This window comes from Lactuca virosa, chromosome 8 (assembly GCF_052849685.1).
Source record: "Lactuca virosa cultivar CGN04683 chromosome 8, Lactuca_virosa_CGN04683_v6, whole genome shotgun sequence".
In the NCBI taxonomy this organism is placed as follows: Eukaryota; Viridiplantae; Streptophyta; class Magnoliopsida; order Asterales; family Asteraceae; genus Lactuca; species Lactuca virosa.
Window position 1 is genome coordinate 58,480,452 of NC_136433.1, and position 23,837 is coordinate 58,504,288.

At 32.0% G+C, this 23,837-nt stretch overlaps 2 protein-coding genes and 1 non-coding gene across 11 annotated transcripts; 2 read left to right on the forward strand and 1 right to left on the reverse strand.

The window, feature by feature from the left end:
* Nucleotides 1-258: 258 nt before the first annotated feature.
* Nucleotides 259-4,700, forward strand: LOC145132459 (nucleolar-like protein). The gene is made up of 14 exons (XM_079067239.1): nt 259-588; nt 776-910; nt 997-1,147; nt 1,429-1,508; nt 1,589-1,648; nt 1,747-1,914; nt 1,986-2,114; nt 2,178-2,795; nt 2,873-3,065; nt 3,145-3,338; nt 3,449-3,553; nt 3,656-3,795; nt 3,874-4,176; nt 4,246-4,700. Exons 1-14 carry the CDS (start codon nt 361-363, stop codon nt 4,508-4,510), a joined length of 2,769 nt encoding a protein of 922 aa, XP_078923365.1. The 5' UTR covers nt 259-360; the 3' UTR covers nt 4,511-4,700.
* A 4,261-nt stretch (nt 4,701-8,961) lies between these two features.
* On the reverse strand, nt 8,962-11,798 carry LOC145132652 (ACT domain-containing protein ACR4-like). Of its 9 annotated transcripts, none has more exons than XM_079067531.1 (9): nt 11,629-11,797; nt 11,443-11,498; nt 11,140-11,226; nt 10,942-11,063; nt 10,657-10,771; nt 10,495-10,562; nt 9,835-10,422; nt 9,638-9,742; nt 8,962-9,435 (listed from the first exon to the last, which is right to left on the reverse strand). In XM_079067531.1, exons 4-9 carry the CDS (start codon nt 11,032-11,034, stop codon nt 9,094-9,096), a joined length of 1,311 nt encoding a protein of 436 aa, XP_078923657.1. In that variant the 5' UTR covers nt 11,035-11,063; nt 11,140-11,226; nt 11,443-11,498; nt 11,629-11,797; the 3' UTR covers nt 8,962-9,093. The 9 variants fall into 9 exon arrangements, with proteins under 9 accessions (XP_078923657.1, XP_078923656.1, XP_078923658.1 ...); XM_079067530.1 differs by having other exon boundaries at nt 11,140-11,276; XM_079067532.1 differs by having other exon boundaries at nt 11,443-11,501.
* Nucleotides 11,799-23,488: 11,690 nt separating this feature from the next.
* Nucleotides 23,489-23,562, forward strand: TRNAR-UCG (transfer RNA arginine (anticodon UCG)). The gene has a single exon. It is a non-coding gene; the product is annotated as a tRNA-Arg (tRNA).
* Nucleotides 23,563-23,837: the final 275 nt, after the last annotated feature.

Genomic DNA, 23,837 nt, shown 5'->3' on the forward strand with positions numbered 1-23,837 from the left:
GTTTCGATATGACCATACCACGAAGAGGAAAAACATATTCTGAAGCTACCATATAAGTTTTGACGGTTAGTAAATCAAGAATCCAAAATTATGATGTTTTTTTCCGCGAAAATAAAATATAAGTTGTTAAATTTATTGGGCTAAAAAATTTGATGTCATTATTCTGGACTGTGCTTTGGGCAAGAAAGCGTAATAGTTGGGCCTTGTGAATGAAATTCAATAGAAGGCCAGCGATATGCTAATACCCTAAAACTCTAAAACCCTTTTCCTATCAGTATCCTTCAATTCTACCTGCGCAGGTGGGAATTAAGCCAAAAATACAGGTGATTTGCCAAAGGAGAGCTCAAGCGAGCTGCTACAATGGTGAAAATCTCAAGACCTACGAGTAACAATGACAGTGCCACTAAGAAGAAGAAGAATAAGAAGAAAATCAATCCTAACGCCATAGCCATGAAAGTCAAAGCTCCGGTAGCAAAACCTAACCCCTTTGAAACCATCTGGTCTCGTCGCAAATTTGATATCCTCGGCAAGAAACGCAAAGGAGAAGAACGCCGTATTGGCCTCGCTCGCTCCATCGCTATCGAAAAGGCAATAATCTCTCCCTCTCTCTAAACGCATAAACACGTTGCAGATTTTTTGTTGTTTCCATTTATGAATGATCCATTCTTAAAATTAAGTTGCTCATATCGAGTTGAAATTTGAAAAATACTAGGGCATAGTACTTTCAGAAATCAAAAATGGATTCTAATTTGAGATACTATCTTCGAAAGTGCAGAGAAAGAAAACATTGCTGAAGGATTACGAGCGGAGTGGTAAGTCATCGGTGTTTGTTGATAAGCGAATTGGGGAGCAAAATGAGGAGCTTGGTGAGTTTGATAAGGCTATCCTCAGATCTCAACGAGAAATGCGGGTAATTGTTTTTCTCAAGTGAAATTTCTTGTTTATTGATGAATTTCTCAGTATAGATCGATTATGTTTTTGCCATCTTTCTTACAGGTGAAACTTAGCAAGAAAAGCAAGTATAATCTATCTGATGGAGAAGAAGATGAGTTTGAGATTCAAGATGACAGATTGTATCCTGAAAGAGACGATTTTGAGGATGAAGTACCATTTGATGAGGAAGATGGAGATCCCACAGAGGCTGAGAGTAAGTTTGCCTTTGCTTACTTAAAATCAATTAGCAGTTTGTAACTATATGTTCACTTTTTAGGATAAGCAACAATGAATTTGCAACACAAGATATAATTTCACTGATTTAAAGTGATGAAACTTCATAACTTAGATTGGGACATCATATTTTTGTAGTGAAACATAAACAAAGAATTAGATTGAATGCAAAAGATTATCACTGTATGAAAGTCTGAAACCTTCTTCTAATCTTTTGATTGCTTTAAAACATAATTCTTTCTTTCTTTTCTGTTTTTACAGAAAGGTCTCTCATATTAAAGCAGCTTAGTGCCAATGGCACCCCTAGTGCTCATGGAACTGGAGTTGAAGGAGAAGAAAATGTAAACTTTAAACATAATTCTATCGATATTTTATAGTTCTTTTAATTTTTTTGGTTAATCAAGTGTCTTTGTTATTGCAGAGGCAAAAGACTAAAAAGGAGGTTTATGATGAGATAATATCAAAGAGCAAATTCTTCAAGGTGGGTGATTATATAACTAAATTATAGTCCATTTTATAATAGTTTGTACTAATTTATGTTCATAACATGGTTTTTAACTTTTTATTCTTCTATTACAGGCAGAGAAAGCTAAGGACAAGGAAGAAAATGACCAATTAATAAAAAAATTGGATGAACAATTTACATCTTTGTCCTCCAAATCCATATCTAACCAAATGAATGTTGTGAAGGATGTTACAAGCAAAAACATTATAAATATGAATTCTAGTAAAGTTGAAACTGATCAGGTATGCTTTTTTGTTCTTCTGTATTTTGTAGGCTTAGGTTTATTAATTTGAAATTAATTGATGATTTTCAGGGGCAAGATGATGATTATGATAAACTACTTAATGTCATGGTGCTGGATATGCGGGCCCGCCCATCAAATAGGACAAAAACTCCTGAAGAAATTGCACAAGAAGAAAAAGAAAGACTAGAAGAATTAGAGGTATTTTTATATATTTTTTTTCTCGACTTTTGTTACATCTTAGTTTAACATTTATGATTTCAGAAAGAAAGACAAAAAAGGATGAATGCTGTTGATGACACAAGTGATGATGATGATGATCATCATCATGATCATGATCATGATCATGATGATCATGAAAAGTCAACTGCCAAGAAGCTGACCTCTATTTCTGGTGATGATCTTGGAGATTCTTTTGCTGATGATGAACCAAAAACCAAGCTGGCATGGATCCAACAGATGTTAAGAAAAGAAAATGAAATTGATGATGATGATGATGATGATGAGGATGATGATGATGATGATGATGATGAGGATGATGATGATGATGGAGAGGGAGATGATCTGGCAAGTGAAATGCCACAATCATTAAAAGACTGGGAACAAAGTGATGATGATGATGATGATGATGATGATGATGATGATGAGGATGATAATGATGACGTGAAGTTGAATGTAAAAGTAAAACCAAAGGTGTCAAAAGTCAAACCTTCCGGAACATTACAAGTTGACCTTCCGTACACAATCGAAGCTCCAAAAACCATGGAAGAATTGTCATCATTGTTTGATAATCGATCCGATGATGACATCATCGAAGCCATTAGACGAATTCGTGCATTTAATGCAATCAAAGTGGCTGCAGAAAATCGAAAGAAAATCCAAGTATAATTTATTTGTTTTTATTCATTACTTTCATAAAAATGTTTTCTAACTTCACCCTTTTTCCCTTTCCTTTTCAGGTATTTTATGGGCTACTACTGCAGTATTTTTCAGTTTCAGCAAATAAAAAGCCATTAAATTTTAAATTATTAAATTTACTTGTGAAGCCATTAATTGAAATGAGCATAGAAATCCCATATTTTGCTGCTATATGTGCTCGTCCGAGACTACTTAGAACTCGATCACTTTTTGCAGAAGATATAAAAAATTCAGGTTTTTATTTTATACCAAAATTCTTGATTTGGATTTTTATATCAATATAACATTATTTTCTCTTACTTTTTTTTTGTAGAAAAAAGCAGTTGGCCTTCAATAAAAACATTATTCCTCTTGAGGCTATGGTCTATGATATTTCCTTGCTCAGATTTTCGGCATGTTGTTATGACTCCTGCAATATTGTTAATGTGTGAATATTTGACACGTTGTCCTATTCTTACTGGACGTGACGTGGCAATTGGCTCCTTTTTGTGCTCTATGCTTCTTTTTGTAAGTTCATTTCCAACCCCCTACTTTCTTGTTGCTGTTATTTTGGGTAAAGAATAAAGTGTATTGCTGATATTGGTAAAAAGATTAAAATGCCCCTGCTAATTTTGTAGGTCTGTAAGCAGTCAAAAAAGTTGTGCCCTGAAGCTTTAGTGTTTCTTCGGACTTTATTAATGGCAGCTTTAGACAAAAAGCCTGAACAATCTCAAGACTCAGAGGTCTGTTACAAGTTTCAACTGCCATATTTATACTTTATGAAAAACAATTAAAATTTTATATATATATTTTTTGTGGCTCACATTTTTTTTTTATTCTTTCAGTTTTATCACTTAATGGAATTAAAATCACCAAAGCCTCTGCTATCCATAAATGGCACTGTAGATGAAATAAAACCTCTCGATTTCATTACATTAATCAACTCACCAGATGACTCCCCTTATTTCAGTTCAAATAATTTCAGGTTTCTTACATTTTTGGTCCCTGAGTTTAGCTGATTTTTGCAGTTTTGGTCCTTATTTAATGTTTTTATTATATGCAGGGCGAGCATGCTAGTGGCAGTAATAGATAACATACAAGGATACACAAACATTTATCAAGAATTCAAATCATTCCCGGAAATATTCCTACCAATTTCCAAATTACTAAAAGAAGTATCGTCATCCCATAGTCAACATGGTCAAAGTGATGACGTGGCATTATTATTATTAAAAGATAAAATAAAATCAACTGTGGATTTGATAGAGACGAAAGCAAACGAACATTACGTGTCACGTCGACCTTTACAAATGCGGAAGCAAAAACCGGTTCCGATTAAATTACTCAATCCAAAGTTTGAAGAAAAGTAAGTTTTATTTATTTATTTTTTGATTTGTTTTTTGGTGTTTACTAAAATTGTTTTTTGTTTTTGTAGTTTTGTGAGTAATAGGGATTATGATCCGGATAGACAAAGGGCTGAAGATAGAAAATTGAAGAAGCTTGTGAAGAGGGAAGCAAAAGGGGCTGCACGTGAGTTGAGAAAAGATAATTACTTTTTGGCTGAAGTGAAGGCAAGAGATATGGCACGTGTGGAGGAAGAAAGGGCTAAGGAGTATGGAAGAACAAGAGCTTTTCTTCAAGAACAAGAACATGCCTTTAAATCCGGGCAACTTGGCAAGGGAAAGAAAAGGAGGAGGTGAAGTTTGGGTGTATTTTGAGAAATGTGATATGGAAAATATGTTACATGTGATGATTTTTTTGGTAGTTTTGATGTGTTAAAGATGTAATATGTGTATTCTTTTTGGGTAATGTGAGTTGAGCGTAGTTTTTTGTAGGCAAAAAGGAAATGTTATATTGGCTACTCATAATTTTTAACATGATTTTACGTTACATACGGTTTTATGTTTGCCTTGATCTAAAGGTTCATGAATAGGATTTATTGTGCTTAGTTATCGATTACTTAGTAAGTATAGGCAATCGTATTTTATTAGAAGTTGTCAAATTATTAATGGTCCTTTGATGCTAAATGAGATTATTGCATAACATAAGGAAAATAGGAAAAAAGTTCATGGTCTTCAAAGTTGGCTTATGATTTCTTAAGTTGGGACCATTTGGATGAGGTATTATAATAAATGGGTTCTTGCAATAAGTAGCATAGCTGGATTCGAGTGTGCCTCGGCTCATCAGTGGTGTCTATAGAGGAGTTGAAGCACCAAAAGGAGAATTTGCTGCCTTTCTAGTCAACAATAGAGGCATTCGTCCCTACAGTCATAAAATAACAACACCTAGCTCTAGCTCTATCTATTCACAAGGACTGGATTCTATAACTTTTTAACCAAAAAACTGAATCGGAACTGGTTAGTGGTATTTGGTTCTTTTGATTCCGATTCCGGACCGATTTACATCCCTAAAGTAAACTAGGTAATAACGGTTTGGTATTATGTTCCTTGGATAATGGTCTAACATCAATACTAGAAGTAATGAGTGTTTGGGATGAATTGAGACAATTGTTAGTGTCTTAAAATTTGAAAGGGATAATTACAAAATTGATCTTTGTAAAAATCAATTTATCCGCAAAGTTTCCACCAAATTCTAATGTTTTAATTGATTTATTATTTTTTTTCTAAAGAAGAGTCTCTCCTAATAAGGTGAATAACGTGTCCGGGTAAGCTAACGTGCACCATAAATAATCCTCCAGTGTGAACATGAGGTTATTCATAATGCACTGGAGTCATCACAAACAAACCTATATGGCCGCAGGAGCAAAAAGCAACAACCGAATAAAACTCTGGCAGATGGGATATCATCCACATATCCCATAACATTTCACCGGTAAACAACTACTCAAATAGTTTAATTAATTTATATGTTATTTGCATGTGCTGTTGTTTTCTAACAAGATATACCTGAAAATCATTTCTAAGAACCAAACTTTCATGTACTGTCTATCAAAAATTTCATATTACATTAATGAATGAATAACATTTTAATCTTTCTTAATTATCTTTTTTTTTAATTTAAAAAACGGAGAGTATGTTAGTTATAAAATTAAGATCTAGGGACAGGTGGCATGAACATTGGCTTTTTCTATTCAAACTACTTATTTATTTTATTGAAAATCTCAGAAAAACATAACGTATTTTCATCAAATGCTTAAAAAAATCATTATATAATTTTTTAATAGACTAAAAGCCTTATATTTTCTGAAATTCTTAATCAAGGTTTTCTGATCTAAGAAAAACCTAATTTATTTTCATAAAAGGATTAAAAAAACCATTATATTATTTTTTTTAGTACATTTAAACCCTCGTATTTTTTGAAATTTTTTAATCTAATGAATGTAACAATCAAAACGTTGAAAATCAATTACTTAGCATTTACGGCTATCTAGGATTCACCGAACTCAATGCTTTAAATGATACATTTTAAAAAATAAAAAGGTTTTAACGTACAAATAAATAATATAGTGGGTTTTTAAGACTTTTATGAAAATTTATTGGGTTTTTATAAGAATTTCCCTTTATTTTATAAAAATATACCTTGCGCCTTTTTTTCCTTTACTTTTTTAATATATTAATAGATAAATTTATGAATCTGATTTAATAAAACAATAGCACCTGTAAATATATTATAAATACACAAAACAGCCTAAGACAGGTTTAGAGAAAATAACTTGGACCCATGAAATTAGGATGATCTTTTATCTGTCTAATAATTAGAAATAAAAATATTTACTTAATTATCTAATATTAAAAGTAGTATTGTGGTAGTGGTTGAGCCAATTAAAAAGATGGGCTTTAGCACGTCAGCCTATTATATATGTAGTATGGACTGCATATAGCGAGCTTAGCTGGTCCAATTAAAAGAGACGGGGGCCCTGTTCTTCCCTCCGGTGGTCAATGGTCAAAAGTACTCATAAAATGATCTAATACAAATAAGTGGTATGAAGTGTGCATTTATACAAAACCGTTAGAATGATCAACCAAGATTTCCATAGACATATTGATTGTCTTTTACTTAAAAGTGATGTTTTAACATCAACTCATCTTAATTTACTACACAAGTGTGTTTGATGTGCTTATATTATTGTCACATGTAAAACATGTTTACATAGAAAAATGAAATTTGTATTCTTTTTACTTTTCAAGAAACCCTAAAACTAGTGAAGTTGAAAGGTCAACATCACACATGTAACTGTACTTTAGAAACAGTTATAGTTTGGTAGATATTACAACTGTTTGGAAAATCCATTATGGTTGAATTAGAACTAGCAACATCAACTAGATAATAAGAATCTTAGTATTATGACACTGGTAATATCAAAGGTACATTTCCTCAAAACAATCAATAGTCCAATCATATAATACAAAAAGAAATACTGTTTATCATCATTGTGATATACTTCATAATATAGCATCTTATTATTTTAACAAATGTAAGGGCTTTTATTAGTGTTACAATATTGAAATGGGGCCACATTATTGTTAAAATAATAATTACATGATTAACATGTAATTTGATAGGTCAAATAATGAACACAACTTTTTTATAAAAGAAAGTTGGGCGTGTCAAGAAACAAAGAAAGAAAGCCACTTGGCAAAACCCCACACTTCATGCCCTCACTATTTGACCACTTAAACTAGTGCTAATAAAACACGTGAAAGGAAAAAAAGATGACAATAACATTTTCATATATATATATATATATATATATATATATATATATATATATATATATATATGTTGAACATAGAGACAAATATGATTACATGTCTAATTTATTCATGAAAATAAACAAGCACGTAAAGCCTAGAACCTACACATCAAAAAATAAAATCATACTTTATCATATGATTTGATTTTAATCCAAGTTGGATCTCCAAAGTATGTGTATAAAATAAAGATAAACATGTTTCATAAGTTTTCAATTCAATTGTTTTTGTACCTATCACCTTTAAGAAATCAAAGATAATGACTTTAATTTGATAATTTCGATTTTTTATGCAACCATTATCTCCACATTTAAAATGAATAATATGTTAACCATATGAATTTTCATTTCTTAGAGAGGTGGGTATGGGCAACGCTCCAAGGGGCGTTATTGGGTGTTATAACACGTGAACACCGTCCCTTTTCCCCGTTATCAGGCGTTATTAGTCTGTGCGTTACTCCCCATTACCACCATAACATTTTATAACGCCGTTTTTTTTTGTCTTTTTCCCAATAACGCCGGTGTGGGCGTTGCCCACACCTACCAATCTTATTGTATAAGTCATGTTTGTATGTTGAATATAGAAACAAATATGATTACATGTCTAATTTATTAATAATAACAAACAAACAAGTAAAACCAACAAATCAAAAAATAAAACCCTACTTTACCATTTGATTTGATTTTAATTCAAGTTGGGTCTCCAAAGTACTTTATAAACCAATGAAACATCGTGTTCCATGAGTTTTCAATTCGAATTGTGTTTGTACCTATCACCTTCAAGAAATCAAGATAATAACTTTACTTTCTTTAATTTTTAATATTTTTGTAACCATTATCTCCACATTTAAAATGAATAATATTTTAATCATACAATTTTGTTAATAAATTCCAATTTGTAATTGTAAAGAGAAAGTATGAAATCAAGAAAGATCTAGAACCATTTTCTTTCAAAGTCGCTACCCACTTTGAATATTCAATCACACCATTTTTCTTGTCAAAAAAGATTCTTGCTTTCCCATTTAAAATTCTAAACTGCCTCCAATCAAGGTAAACCAAGTCGACAGACTTTTCATAAATCCTGCTCTGATGTATTGTACGGTACAACCACTCCATGCACTACCTAGTCAATATCTAGTTCAAATCTAACTATAAACAATGTTCCTTAACATATCTTGTTTCTCAAATGGGGTTGCATCTTTGACTTTGACTCTAGGGTTCTTGAAATAGGAATAAAAACACAAGATTTCCACTCCAGGGTTCTTGAAATAGGAATAAAAACACAAAGATTTTAATTCTAGGGTTCTTGAAATAGGAATAAAAACACAAGATTTTGACTCTAGGGTTCTTGAAATAGGAATGAAAACACAAGAATTTGACTTATTTAAATAAGAATAAAAACACGAGATTTTCATTCAAGCCAAGTAGCCAACAACAATATAACATAAAATAAAAGTTAAGAATTATATTCACAAACAATACTACATTAATTTCCCGATTCAACGTTAGTTGGATCGTAAAAAGGAAAAGAAACGAGGGATATATACAGACGATATAGTTGTACCTCAATACTTAAGAGTACGACCTAACTAGGCCAAAATTAACAAAAGATTTAGACTTAAACAAGCCACCAAAAAGAAACCTAGTAGGAGATTCTTGAGGGCTTGTATTCGAATCTTGAGGATTGTTTTTCACTTTAAGCATTGTTTGACCGATTTCTTTCCTTATTGATTCAATAATCTTGGAGTCGACCGAATAGCCCGACGCATCACGAACGTAGAACGTGTTAATTGCTTTCCCGCCACGTGTCGCCACCTCAGCTCTTGTCACCGTGAGACTGTTTTCGCGGAAAATTCGAGTCACGTCAGATAAAAGTCCGACTCTGTCCGTTGTGCATAGTTCTAGCTTCAAACCCTAAAACAAAACATATAGCATTTAGCTGTTGGTTTTTTTACATAATTGTTAAACAAGAAATGGTTATGAACTATTTGAATTTGAGTAAATGAACATTTTACCCTTTAACCTTGAATTTAAGTAAATGACCATTTTACCCTTTTACTTAAAAATAGACAAGGGTTCTCAACATGAATAATTGACAATTTTCCGCGTTTCATACCTCAGACACTCTTCTTTCAATGGCTGCTTCGATACATTGGATCATTCTTTCCCTCTCGGCCTCCGATTTCACCGGTGAACCATCTACATGTCTAATACAATATTCCTATAAAACCAAAAACAAATATCATAAATTTATTATCATATATATTTATACCAATAAATAAAACAAAAAATATATATACATATATTTCAAACCTGGTATGCTTCTGGTCCTTCGGCATCCACATGGCCATGAAAAACAATGTACTCCATATCGGTTAACGTGCAAATCGTATCAAACAGTAACTTCGGCCTATCTTTACACCTAATACTCACCACCGAACAATCTTTATCATACCAATTCACAACATTCACCTCCGGCCGCCGCGTATCACCATCACCACCACCACCGGTGCCCCTCTCATAGTCACGATCCGCCAGCATCATCTGGTGGAGCCGCCGCTCAGTGTGGACAACACCATGAGACACCACCGACGTTTTAGCCTCTCGAGCCTTGTTGCTACCTTCGAGAATGTAACTAAGCATTTGTTTAATGGTGGTGAGTCTTTCCGGGTCGGATACGGCTGACCCGGATTCTTTGTCGGTGACTTGGACTATGAAGGCGGCGCGTGTGTTGTGGGTCCAGACTTCGGCGTTTAGTACGTTGCATTTTAAGTGTGTGAGAACTGCACACACTTCGGAGAGTAAACCGGGTCTGTCACTTCCGGTTAACTCGATCACAGTCCGGTCGGTTGATGGCGTCACTCCGATGGAATTGGTAAAGCTTGTATCGGAGCCAAGAACCTGTGGAAAGTACACTGATACAATTACGGATTGAAATCTTTTGTGAATTGAAACGTTGGAATGGAATCTTACCTTTTGAATGTAATCCAAGATTCCTTGGTCTCTGATTTTATTCCCTTCTTGATCAGTGACATTGAAGACTGTTCATTGTACAAGAAACATTAATAAATGACAATCTTTTAAAGTAGCAAAACATTTGGGTTTTGAGTTTTGAATTTTGATCAGGGGTATTACCGTCCATAAACCAGCCTCCATCGGAACTGATGTAAGCTTTGGTAACGATGAAGTTGAGATCAGTGAGTACTTGAACAACTTCCAAAAGTATGCCATGTTTGTTGGCGCTATCAACCTATTGGAAATTGGAATGAATGAATAGATTAAGAAAACTAGAACATCATATGTAGCTACATTTTCGTTGGTGTATTTTCACTCAGGCAAAAACTCGAGCACATGGCAGACATGGCGTTACAAGAGAAGTATTCGTTACATGATGCTATATAACTTATAAGCAATGGGTACCTGAATGATGGTGGCGTTTTTACAGGATTCGTTGTCGATTACTACACGAGGTGGGTTCATTCTGCGAATGAATTTCTGATATTCGTCTTCCATGTTTCGAGAATACGTCCTGTTAGTGGTTTCTGAGAAATACATAGAAAGAGAACAGTGGTCAAGAGAAGAAAGATGAAAAACATGGAGAAAGAAAGGGTCGCATACCAATAATAACTATTGTAGCATTGAACCACCGGAAAAGGGTGTTCAACCATCACTTTCCATGTCGGCGTGGTGGGGTTACCTTCCCCACTACAGGAAACCATTTTCACACAGAAGAGAGAGAAAGAGAAAGAAATATACTGCATCAGGTGAATCGATGTACACAACGCAACAAACAAACAAACAAACACAAAAGGAAAGAAAAAGGATCACGAATTCAAGTTTTAATCTCATGTTCTGTTTCTAAAATACTTCCAAAAACTAGTTTTGAACAATATGATCACAAATTAGCGAGAAACGACATACCCATTGCGATTTCGAGAAGTGTATGATGATATGATCTGTGTTGTGATTCCTTGAATCTTCTTCACCAGTAAAACGCAGATTGAAAAAGGGGAAGAACAATCAATATAGAAACAGAGCACAAGATCCAAATTCTCTCTCACAGAATATAATAATCTTGTTTCCTAAATATATGTTGGTATTCTTTACCTTATAAACCAAAATCAAAACCAAACACACGCTTTCTTTCCAACTATTTTCACCGTGTTTTCCCTCTCAAAAAGCATGAAGATTTGCTCTGGTTTCTTTCACACATGAGAACATGAACATGAACGTGCAAAACGCAAATACAACTGGCTCCTTTTAAACACAGGCCTACTGTACTTAAAAAGAGACGCCTGCAAACCGGTAGCCACAGGATTGGCGTATTTTAATGTACTCTTGCTAAAGTGCGCTAAGTGGACATTGCCTTTTTTATTTGTCTCAAGTAACGTGTTTAAGGAAATTTACTGTAATAATAATCTCCCAAATGTGTGGACTTGGGTCTTGGGAGTGCTTTCTAACTATTTAATTTTTTATATTTTATATTTAAATTATATGCGTAATTTCTAAATAAATAATAATAGGAGTTGAAATTTAAGATAAAGAATAGTCATATATAGGTTTATAACAAATAATAATAATAATAAGTTATCACCACTGTGAAATGTTTATATTTTTCAAACAATTTTATACGACATAAACCATTATGTTTATTACGGAAAATAATTTATCATCATTGTGAAATGTCTATATAACTTAACTTCAAGATCTTTTGGGTTGTGTTAGCCGATTGCTACGGATCGTATGGGTGGTTCTATTGTTTAGTTGCCCCTTTGGCTCTACCATGTTTCCTAGGAATGACTTCCTTTGTCTTTGTATGTGCTTATTAAAGTTGGATCGGATGGACGTTGTTGAGATATCCATTTAAACGAATATATTGGTTATTGAATTGTTTTTTAGAGTTAGGTGATGTGGTATGCAATTCGTACCAACAAATATGTTTTTGATTCTTTATAGGAGTAAGGTTTCCCATTTCAAAATGCTTCTACATGCATTGGATGGTTGTTATTTTCTCCCAAGGAATATATGGGATCATTGACTTGGCTTCTCAGACATCGCATTAGTACTATGAGCAGGCTCATATGTATGTATCTTCAATTACATGTCGACATATATTTTCCCTTCGTTATCAACCCCCATATGTCCAACTTACCTTGAAATGGGGACCTAGTATATTAGCCAATGTGGCCATGCCCTAAATTAGAATTAAACATTAGGAGGTTGTACATAGTTAAGGCTATGGTATCGAATATTTGTAGAACCAAGCACACTAAAATCGGATCATCTAAAAATGATGTAGGGACAATAATGAGCGCTAGGGTTACTGCCTTTTACATCCATCATATGTGGGTTATGAATATGATTGGGATGTCAAGTACTCTTGGTGGTCATGATTGTTACTTGTTAAAGTTGATGAAGGTTGATGACATGTGTAACATAATGACCTTAATATGCTTTGACAGTGTCTGAAAGTAGTGTTCAAATAGGATTTATCTCAAGTTGTCTTTGTCGACCAAGTTTGTTCTATTGGGTGTTGCCCAGTCAATCTTGGATCAGTAGGCTTCTACCCTTGTGTATTGGGTTTGGATCAATGAAGTGGATATAAATGTTTATTTGTGAGTTTTGGGATGAATGAATTTGTTCGACCTTGATCTTTAGGATTTCTAGGATCGGTATCCCAGATTCTTCCTTTGGTATTTCAGTCCTTATATATATTGTTTTAACCTTAGTGTTCTAGCAAGATCATCCAAATGACCATGATGGGTGTATTGTTAAATTTCTCGTTTCAATACATTTATGTTTGCATCATTGTGGTCGTGAATGTGGTGGTATTTTTAGATTGTTATCCTATTTTGGTCATTGAACTTGTGACTTGTTAACATATTTATAATTATCATCCCAATCGCCAAGACATCATGTTTTGCTTGTGTAGTTGCATCTTTGTTTACTGGTTTGTAATGTGGTCTTCAAAGGCCTATAGGACATCTATTGTCCCAATAGTTTCTCTATCCTTGGCTAGGAGAGAATTTATTTTGTTTTGATTACCATGCCTCTGCCAACGGATGGAGTTGTACAAACTTTATTGGAAAGTTTTATCTCTCATTAATGTCATCTCCCTACTTAATGTATTTAGCCACTCTTTCAAATAGTTCCTTCCTAGCTTCGAATTTCATGCATATAAGTTTCCATCAAAACAAATTTCGACTAATCCATATGTGCATGCTTGGATGAGCATGACATCATCGTCTCCTAGAAATTAAAGGGGATGCCTTAAATCTTGTCAAATATTCGAGGAAGGCTTCCTTTTCTTTTTGCAAATAACAAAGGATGGTTTGGTCATGAGACATATATTTTCTTCGTTGGACAAAGTGGCTTGTGAATTCGCATTTGAATTATTTCTAGCTTTGTATGCTATTAGGTGTTTGTCTTTTGAGCCATCGATATGTTAATCCTTCCAAGGATGCTTTAAAGTATACATACCAGAACTGTTGGTCCAACTTTATGACTCTATGTTTATTTTATATGTTTTTGGATGATCATCTCGACCTGTGGTGTCGTCATAGTTTTTAAATTGCGATAGGAAAATGCTGAGAGAATGTATGTATTCTTGTAGCTCCGCTACAAAGGATATGCATGCCTTAGGGGTTCACTGTATATATGACTTTGTTCCTAATGGGTCATTTATATGCAAATTTGATAGGAGCGTAGCCAAGTCACACAAAATTAAGGTGTGTGTGTGTGTATATATATATATATATATATATATATATATATATATATATGTAGTATGTACAATATATATTCTTGTTAAATAAAAAGAATTAGGGTTGTGATATGACCTATTCCATTCAAAACTTAAAATTAGTAGAAGAGAATACATTGTTGTCTATGTCGATTAAACTCAATTTTAGATTATTTTAATGATGTAAGACAACATCGTTTATAACTTAAAATAAACAATTTAATAAAGAATGCATATATAGTTATATTTTGTCATTGTTTGAATAATTTTGTCACTTGTTCATATTTTGTATATTATTTGGTCTACCCTAAAACAAAATCATGGCTACGCCACTGAACAAAGTCATCATATAAGTGTAAATAAATTTATAATTTGTATACAAATTATAGTTAGAATTTAATTACATGTTAAAGATATGAAGTGGTCACGCAACCCATTTTTTCTAACATTACATGTATGATTATGTTAAATTTAGATTTTAATATGTTTTTATAGTCTAATTTATACATTTAATACTATTATCGCATGGTATAATCCCCACACAATCTAAGATATCAGAGCATTTTAAACTGTTGTTCTTCACTATCTATAATCCCCAAACACCTCTCAAAAATATTTTTATATGCATTTCACCAACAATATTTGGATACACTAGTTTCCTCCTTGTTTCGAACAAATCAAATGTTTCATTTAGACTTTAATGTTGAAAATCATTAATAATAATAACAATAATATAAAAAACAACAAGAACACGAGAATTATAAGTCAAAACAAAAAGATTTTGTTAAAACCAAAACAAAAATTGAGTTTCAAAGGAATATATTGACGTTGTTGTGAATCAAATCACATTGAAAATGTTTGTGATTGATAAAAATAGAAGTTGAAATTATAGTCCAAAAAAATGTCGAATGTAAGTTTTTGGGGAAAAAAGTCAAGGGGTTTTCAGAAAAAACAGTTTGAGTTTTTTTTTTCTAGAAAAAATATATATTTTAAAAACCAAAACATTACCGATTAATTTATTCAAAGGCAAAATCGAAAAATAAAAAATTACAAAGTTTCTTTTAAAAATAAACTACAATTTAATCTGCAAAAACTCAATATATAATATGTTTATGATATTAATTATTAAGGTGTTGTTCGTTTTTTCTGAGGCAACATCTGTAGACCTTTGCAGTAGAAGAGGTGGACCAAACGTCTGCAGTCTGAAAAAAGAAGACTGTTTGTTTTTTTAACATCTGCGGGCTAGTAAAATAAACTGAAATCTAAATAAACTGATTTTTTTAAACTTCAAAGTGATTTTTTAATATTTTTATGACTTTGTTATAAATAATTAATGAATCTAGATCAACTTTTATGTATTATTGTATAAAAAATAAAAGTAAAAATGGTATGAATTAACGTATATATTTGATAAAACCAATAACTTTGGTTGCAAAGTTATAACTAAACATTATAATTAGTGATAAAAGAATTTGATACATAAATGGATGGAAATAAACTTCGATTTTTTCAATTAAATCCATTAAAAACGTATCATAAATATTTTTTCGAGAAATTGACGATACAGTATTAAATAATGTTTTACAAAATTTGGCAAAAAAATATAAGAATATATTATGATTTTTTTTCATATTTATATAAACAACTTCAACGACTATTATTGTAATAAATCTTTATTTATAAATTTGTCAAAAATATCTTGTTTGTATCGTCGAACGTTTTTTTTTAAGTTTTGTAATTTTTTTTCAAATTGTTTATCATTAATAAAGTTGGAAAAAATATAAATTAAAAAAAAACAAAAAAAAATAAAGATTTATATGTTTTTTTAGGTTAGAAGATGTCTGAAGATGTTAGAAGACCCTGGTCCACATCTGCGCCAAGAAGAGGGCGCACATACATTTTTAGGTCTGCAGTCTTCGAAAAAACAAACAGTCTGCGAAGGCTAATGTCTGCGTATAGTCTGCGCGGCGCAGACAGAAGAGGCCACGTAGATCTGCAGACAAAAAACAAACACTACGTAAGTATTAACCCCACAAACAATATTCATTCAAAGATTACCATGGTATTTTCTTTTGGTTTTGATATATGGATTTTAGAGCCCCGCACTCTCTGCACACAAGTGGAGGTCAAATATTGGGTACGGACACATATGCGCATGTCTTTGCGGTTACCGGCTTACCGCTGCCCGGTTTGTCTCTTGCACATGTTTTCCTAATTCAACCCCACATCAAATATTTAATCATTTTTCATACATGATAACCTTTTAAATTAACTTAAATATCAAAACATATTTTAAGTGAATATCGAACTTTTATTTGTATAAATTAGTATTCGTGTATAAGATTCTTGTTTATTTTTAGATACTTACAATCAATTAACTAAACAAAATTATTTATAAATAATATATTCTAGACTATAAATATAGGTTGTAATCAAAGTTTTACATGTCATCATTAGGTTTACAAAGTTTAAAACCTGTTAAATTATACCCTAATTTTTTTTGATTGTGTCAATTTAGTTTTTGGAACGGACTATAAACGTGTTAAAATAGGCCGTAATTTTTTTTATTGTATTTAGTACGTTGCAAAGAAACATGGTGTCCATGTAGCTATGATGTGGCATTTGACATTTAAATAAAAATAATTAAAAAAAAGACATAACAATAACGTTTTCTTATCATCTTTTCTTGCATGGGTAAAGAACGGTTTGTGATTTCATTTTATCACTCTTCCAAAGCCGATCAAAACCCTCCTATATGATCATTCTTTATGATCATCCTCTCTCTATTGTTTTGTGAAGGCCACTCAAGTTGTTCATTTCTCCATAATTGTTCCTTATGTAAAACCTTTCATGATCTATCTTTGGTAAGAACTTCAACTGAGGTATATTTTTCGATAAATGTAAACAACTTTATCAAATATAAACATTTTACGTACCAAAACTCTTTTACTATTGTATTCGTCTTTGTTTTAGCAAAAACAAATCCGAGAGTAAGATCGTAGGTAACACAGTTGTAAATATAAAATTTTATGGACTTGTTATTAGAAAAATCAATATATGATATATGGGATCATATTTACTTTTATGTTCTGATGAGAGTCTTATCAAAGGGTTTACGAAAATTTGAATGATGTGTATTACACTTGGTTTATTAACAATGGGCATACAAGTAGAGGTCGAGTGTCATTATACGATGATTATTTTGATGAGCTTTTATTTGAATAGATTCGTGATGAAATACAAATTAATCCCGAAGAAATTGATATGGATAATGATGACAAAGATTATAGCATTCCACTAGATGAGAGTCCATTAGAGTGTGTCCATAAAGATAAGGTAAACCACCCTTTTACCAATACTTTGAATGATAAGTTTCAAGTCAATTTTGTCCAAGTGGTGAAGCAAAAGAGGATATAGATGTATATGAATATAAAAAGTGGGTAAACTCCTTATTAAATGTCCAAAGAGGAGGTAAACTCTTATATTAAATTCAGGAAGCTGATTTATAGACATTAGTTATGCTTCATACGTAATAAGTTGTGTATGTATGTAAAAAAACTATTGAGTGCGAATTATTTCCTTTAAATTTATCTATTTATTGTTTCAATTCAAATGAATAAACTCACTTAATAAAAGTTTTTAATCCCATCAAAAGACGATTTATGTTAAATATTTTACTCAAAAAACATAGATTTTAATAAATATCTTATTGAAAAAAAAAATCTTAAACTAAATGTTTTAATCTTGAGAGAGTTTTTTTGGACACATAATTAATATAAATGTTATTCCCATTATCTTTGTATTATAAAGTACTTACATTTGAGTTTCAAATAAGTTGGATTTCTAAACATAAATGGTTATATCATTAAAATAAAACATTTCCATATAAAACCCACAAACACAATGATTAAATTTCGGGTTTTTGCAAAACCCACAAAATACGAAACATGTTTTCCATTTATCCTACCTAACGAAAAATGACTCGTTTTAAAAAAAAATATATAAAAAAAAATATCCAACAATGGGAGTTGGTGTGCTTTCCACCAATGATTGTTTTTGTCGATATGAAGAACAAGTCAGCGAACCTCATCCCCATCAGATATGCACTTCAATTTGCCTGGTGAAGCCGCAGCACGAGGTATCCGCAACACGTCAACCAAGAAACAAGATTTTCTCAAATATTGGAACTTGTCTGTCTTTGAGACATTTCGTCGAACAATTGGTGTGCTAATTTCTGTAACCCTTCAATGAGGGTAACCAGGTTTACCTTTTTGACAGCCAGTGATGTCCTGATCAGATTCTAATTACGGAAAGTGAATGCCAAATAGATTATCAATCGATCCAATCGGGCGTTGCATCACCTTGCACTCTTTCCCAATATGGAAGTGTTGTTCTTATGGACCCAAGTTTTTATGAAGCATGCTTGCGTCTATGTGTTGACAAAATGACAAGTCAAAAATTAGATCACAGCCCAAAAAAGTCAAAATCACAATTTATCAAAGAAAGAAAATATGAATAAAAAAAAAGTAAATCGTATCATCTAAATTCTAAGCTGTTCATGCTGAATTTATCTTAAAAAAATAAATTCGAACAAAATAATTTTATAGTCATTAACAATATTTGTTTAGATTTAATCAATATCGAATGTAACTCTCCCCCATTAATCATGTGCTTTTTTAACCTTTATTTTTAAAGGGTTAACAGGAAATGCAATTATTCAGTTTTTTATTTGACAACTAACGCATGTAACAAACATTTTTTCTTCTTTAACGACACAATTAAGTTAATTAGATAACTTATTCATACCATTAGACCCTATAAAGTGTAAATAACAACAGCAAATCTATTGAGATGAGGTATAAGGAGGTGAGCTATCTTCAAATGTTTAAAGTAAGTATTGTGTTATTGTATGCATAATTGTGGGCCAATCAAAATTAAATAAAAAATAAATAATTAAATAAATAAATAAGGTTAATTTAGTCATTTGTTTAATAACTTCCAAAAATAAACCCGTCACCATCTTTCCCTCACCCCTTGTCGCATACATTAACCCGAACCCAAGATTGGATGCTCCAGCCGCAACCTATTCAACCGCCGCCGCCCAGCCGAGATTGACCGCCTCAGCTGCTGCCGATGACGCCCTGAATAGCCGAGCATTCTTTTGCGACGCTACTGCCGACGAAGCTGGAAGCCTGGAGCTGAATCTTGCACGATGTCGTCGCCTGTGACTGCAAGGATCGATGAGTTCGCGGTCACCGCCGCTTCTTCCTTCCCCGGTGATGCTGGGAGCAATCGGGACGACCGTCGGGGCTAACGAATGGACCTGGTTCGCAGCTGCATGGTCATGAGCGATCAGAAATCCTCGAGTAAGAGCATCTGATATCTCTCTATCTCATCTCCTCCGCTCTTCTAGTGGATTGATGTCACGAACGACGCTGTCCATAAATATTGACGATGCCTCTTTTTTGACTGATGAAGAACCCACCAGAAGTCTTCACAAAGGTATCGTTCTTAGTTGCTTTAAATTTTATCACATTCTGATTAATTATGGCTATACTTCAAACCAAACCGATTGTTAGTATAGTTAAATTAGGTGTTTTTATCGTTCTCTCTATTGTAAGAACTATATTTTTTCCAAGACTACTTTGTGATTCATGTTCAATATTGTATCAGAATACCTAATGTGAATTGGTTGTATAATGTGATTGATTTACTGTAAATCAATGAAGTTTAATCGATAGGTTTAGATGAGTTTTTTGGGTTTGATTGGTTGAACACAAATCATGGTTGTTTTGGTTGCTTATTTGACAGATGAATGCTTCAACTGAATTGAAAGTTGTTTTCATGCACACCAAGTGCTCGCTAAAATGCTTCAATTGAATGGTATTTCTTCGTTTATAGCATTCTATCAGAAAAGAATGTTTTTTATGGTAATCATGAACATATGCTGTTAGAATCCTCCGAATTAATATAATTATTGGTAAATGAATTCCAATTCTATCAGAATGGAATCACGAATTCCAATTATGTTGGAATAGAGTATGGATATTTTCTCACTAATTTATTCATTGTATTTTCTACAGAAGCTGATGCTTGAAGAACGGACCACGAAATTTGAACGACGCCTCTTAGCAACATTATTCTTTTAGAATGTATTAGTGTTTTTGTTAGATTTTGATGTTTTTTTTTTCAGATTTGAAATTTTTCTTAGTTTTATTCTTTAAAAATAAATGTAATTCTTACCATTGTTACATGTATTCTATAAGAATTAATGTAATTTTTGTTTTAATTATTCAATTGATGATTCGAGAATTTTGTTATTCTACAAGAAATTTTGTTATTTTTGAACATACTCAAACATATTCTGTCCGAATGTCCGAACTAAAAACCTTATAATTTGTAAGATCGGATTTTTAAAATTAATAGAATCTTTGATCCCTTAAAATATGCAAATTTCCCTTATTAAATATATGTTAACTGACTAAAATACCCTTCTAGTTAAATTAGATGATATTTTTCAATTATATTTAATTAAATAATATGTATTAATCACTTTCTTAAAATAAGTAAAATGATTGGCTCACATTTATGTATATAATAACACAATAATTACTTTGAATAGAATAACCTAAGCCATAAGGAGGTAGATGTAAAAGTGATGCTTTTAACAATTTTTGTCAATCCTTAACTTTTTGAAAAAACTAGAAATTTTTGTTTTTTTAGAAAACTTATTTTTTCACTAAAAAGTTAATGTTTAACGAACATTTTTTTTAACTTATTGACTTTTAAAAAAGTCAATAAGTTAATAAGTCATTTTAAAAAGCAATTATAAACATCCTCTTAGAGGTAATTTGCTAGTTACTAATTGGGTTAGAGCTGACTGGGTTAAAAATTCTGACTAAGTTAACTTCTGACTGAAACTTATTGTTTGATTTTGCATCTGACTGACTGTGCAAAATGACTATATTACCCTCAAACAACATTTTTATAATAATTCATGTATGATTTACCATTTAATTTATAACATTACATTTTTTTATAAACACATTCAACCTACAGTTAAAAATAAATAAATTAAAGATTTACAACTTTTGTTTGGATTTTTGGCTTGATATACACATGCTATGAGTAAAAGGATGAGTTGATGATCTCATCGCCAACACCATGACATTTCTTTATCTCCAACCATTTAAACTTGCAACAAAGAATCAACCAAATTCTTTTTCTCGATCACCCACACTCATCATCATCTTCCTCTTCCTCTTTTGCCACCTTCCTTCCCTATTCTGTACCCAACACTACACATTAGTAATTACTTCAATCAAGCAATGACAACTTACATGAGTTTAAAATATCTCTAACACAAATTTAAGCTTTACACATTACAATTGACCATTATTACTCCATAACTAAATTCAAGAAAACCAATTAATACAATGCATGAAGTTAATTTTTATCCTAATTTACCATTAAACAGGTAAACACATTCCATGGGATCTCTATTACAACTTGCTATACATTTTCTTGTTTTTTAATTCAAAAAGCTATAGTGGCATTCATTATCATCTAAAAAAAATCTTGAAGCAATTCATAGAGTGGAACCAGAACCAACTTGCTATACGAGATTTTTTGAAGCAATTATCAGCTAAAGAAAAAAACTTTCTGATTTCATACATCATATAGGGAAAAAAAACTTCATACAACAAACATACATCATATAGGGGAAAAAAATTCATACGACAAAAATCGACACCAATATGGTGTTACACAGAAAAAATCAATACAAAAAAACTCACGAAGAAGATGGGAAGCAACAGATACCATATCAATTGGCTTTTTTTGGACTCAATCCTCTTTGGACCTAGTTAGACCCTATATCAAACAGACATTTAGTCTCCACACCTTCCTATCTAAGGTTATATCATCGAAAAAAACAAGCTCTTTCTTTTCATTTCATTTTTAAGCATCGTCTCCTTTTGCTGTCAATCAACATTAACTTTACCGTCCTTACTGTTGTTGTTGATGTCAGACATCCTTTTAACACATGTCCATACCTCCTCATTCTACCGTCCCTCAATTTATCAGTGATCCTCGTCATCGGTAATGCATTTTTAATAGTTGTATTTGATCTCCTGTTCATCAAAGTTTTGACACAAATCCACCTCAAGATCCTTATTTATGTTATTTTCATCTATCTCATGGTCCTTCTTGCTAGTCTTTTAAATTGTTAGTCCTTTAAGTGAACCCACTCTGATTACAAGCCTATGGCTCCATTTAGATATGTAATGACGTATATGTGAAAATCTTCAATTTTAGTTACTTTTATCCACATTACTTATGCATTTCGCGTATTACATGACATATGGGTTGATAACTAGTCGGTGTTCATTACAAAGAGTTGTTTCATTGTTGGACCATTTAAGTATCACGATCCTACAATCATTACAGGCAAAGTGGTGTTAATTTTGGTTTAATGGAATACCATGCATTAATATAATTCTTTGAAAAAAAATTGTTGAAGAAGTTTTGTCAGCTATTTACCATTGTATTCCAAGAAAATATGGCATCAATCTTGGTTGAGCTTAATACTGTTAAAGTGGAAAATATTTCAGTTTTTTTTCAACCATTTTTTTTTCCTTAGTATTTTTATTTTTTGTTGATAATAATATGTCATTCGTTCATCACAATATCATTTTCATTTGAACATTCTAGTCTTCTATTTTTATCAGTTTTCTATTCTTCAAAGGCATTTTTTTTTAAATAAGGTTAATAAAAATCTTATGTGGCAAAATTAATAAATCATAGAAGTAGTAAACGACTATGGATCTAAATAAATATTTAAAAAGAGCACTATTACAAGACATGTACTCAACACACGAGAGAATTACAGCTAAGACAATTCCTCAAGCAACTACTTGTATGAGCATGAATGACAGAGCGAAGCCGTTTTTATATGTGTTTTTCTCTTAAATGATATAAATTATTAAAGAAAGTTATGCTTGTCATCTTACAAACCTTAATTAATATTTTACGATGACATTATGTCATTTACAAAAACGCAATTGTTTGATTCATTGAGAATGTTAAAATTTGTGGTTTTTCTAATAGTTACTTTGTAATCATTAAATCACTAATAAATTATCTTTCATCCTTAAATTTGTTACTATCTATGTATAATCAATTGAATGCAATAAAAACGGATATATGCAGTATAAATATCAATCAGACCGCATAGCGCAGTGGATTAGCGCGTCTGACTTCGGATCAGAAGGTCGTGGGTTCGACTCCCACTGTGGTCGATTTTTTTTTGTTCATGAAGCTTTTCTATTTTTTTTACATTTTGAACCCTTATAAATAGTTTTATTTTATTTCGTCCACCATAAGCCAAATTAAAATAGGTATGATTTATTTCAACTTGCAACTTACGACGATATGTTGCTTATTTGTAATTTATCCTAAAATCAAAACTGTTTATTTATTATGAAAATATATAAGAAATAAAACAAGGATAATTAATATATACGACACGACCAATTAAATATTATAATGGTCAAAGGAGATTTGACCGCACACA

What these genes read in the sequence shown, in the direction of transcription:
- LOC145132459 (XM_079067239.1), top strand. Translation starts at nt 361, where the DNA reads ATGGTGAAAATCTCAAGACCTACGAGTAACAATGACAGTGCCACTAAG. An exon ending in GCTCCATCGCTATCGAAAAG is followed by an intron (nt 589 to 775) that starts GCAATAATCTCT and finishes TCGAAAGTGCAG; the next exon opens with AGAAAGAAAACATTGCTGAA. An exon ending in AACAATCTCAAGACTCAGAG is followed by an intron (nt 3,554 to 3,655) that starts GTCTGTTACAAG and finishes TTATTCTTTCAG; the next exon opens with TTTTATCACTTAATGGAATT.
- LOC145132652 (XM_079067525.1), bottom strand. An exon ending in AAAACGCCACCATCATTCAG is followed by an intron (nt 10,772 to 10,941) that starts GTACCCATTGCT and finishes AATTTCCAATAG; the next exon opens with GTTGATAGCGCCAACAAACA. An exon ending in TCTTGGATTACATTCAAAAG is followed by an intron (nt 10,423 to 10,494) that starts GTAAGATTCCAT and finishes TACTTTCCACAG; the next exon opens with GTTCTTGGCTCCGATACAAG.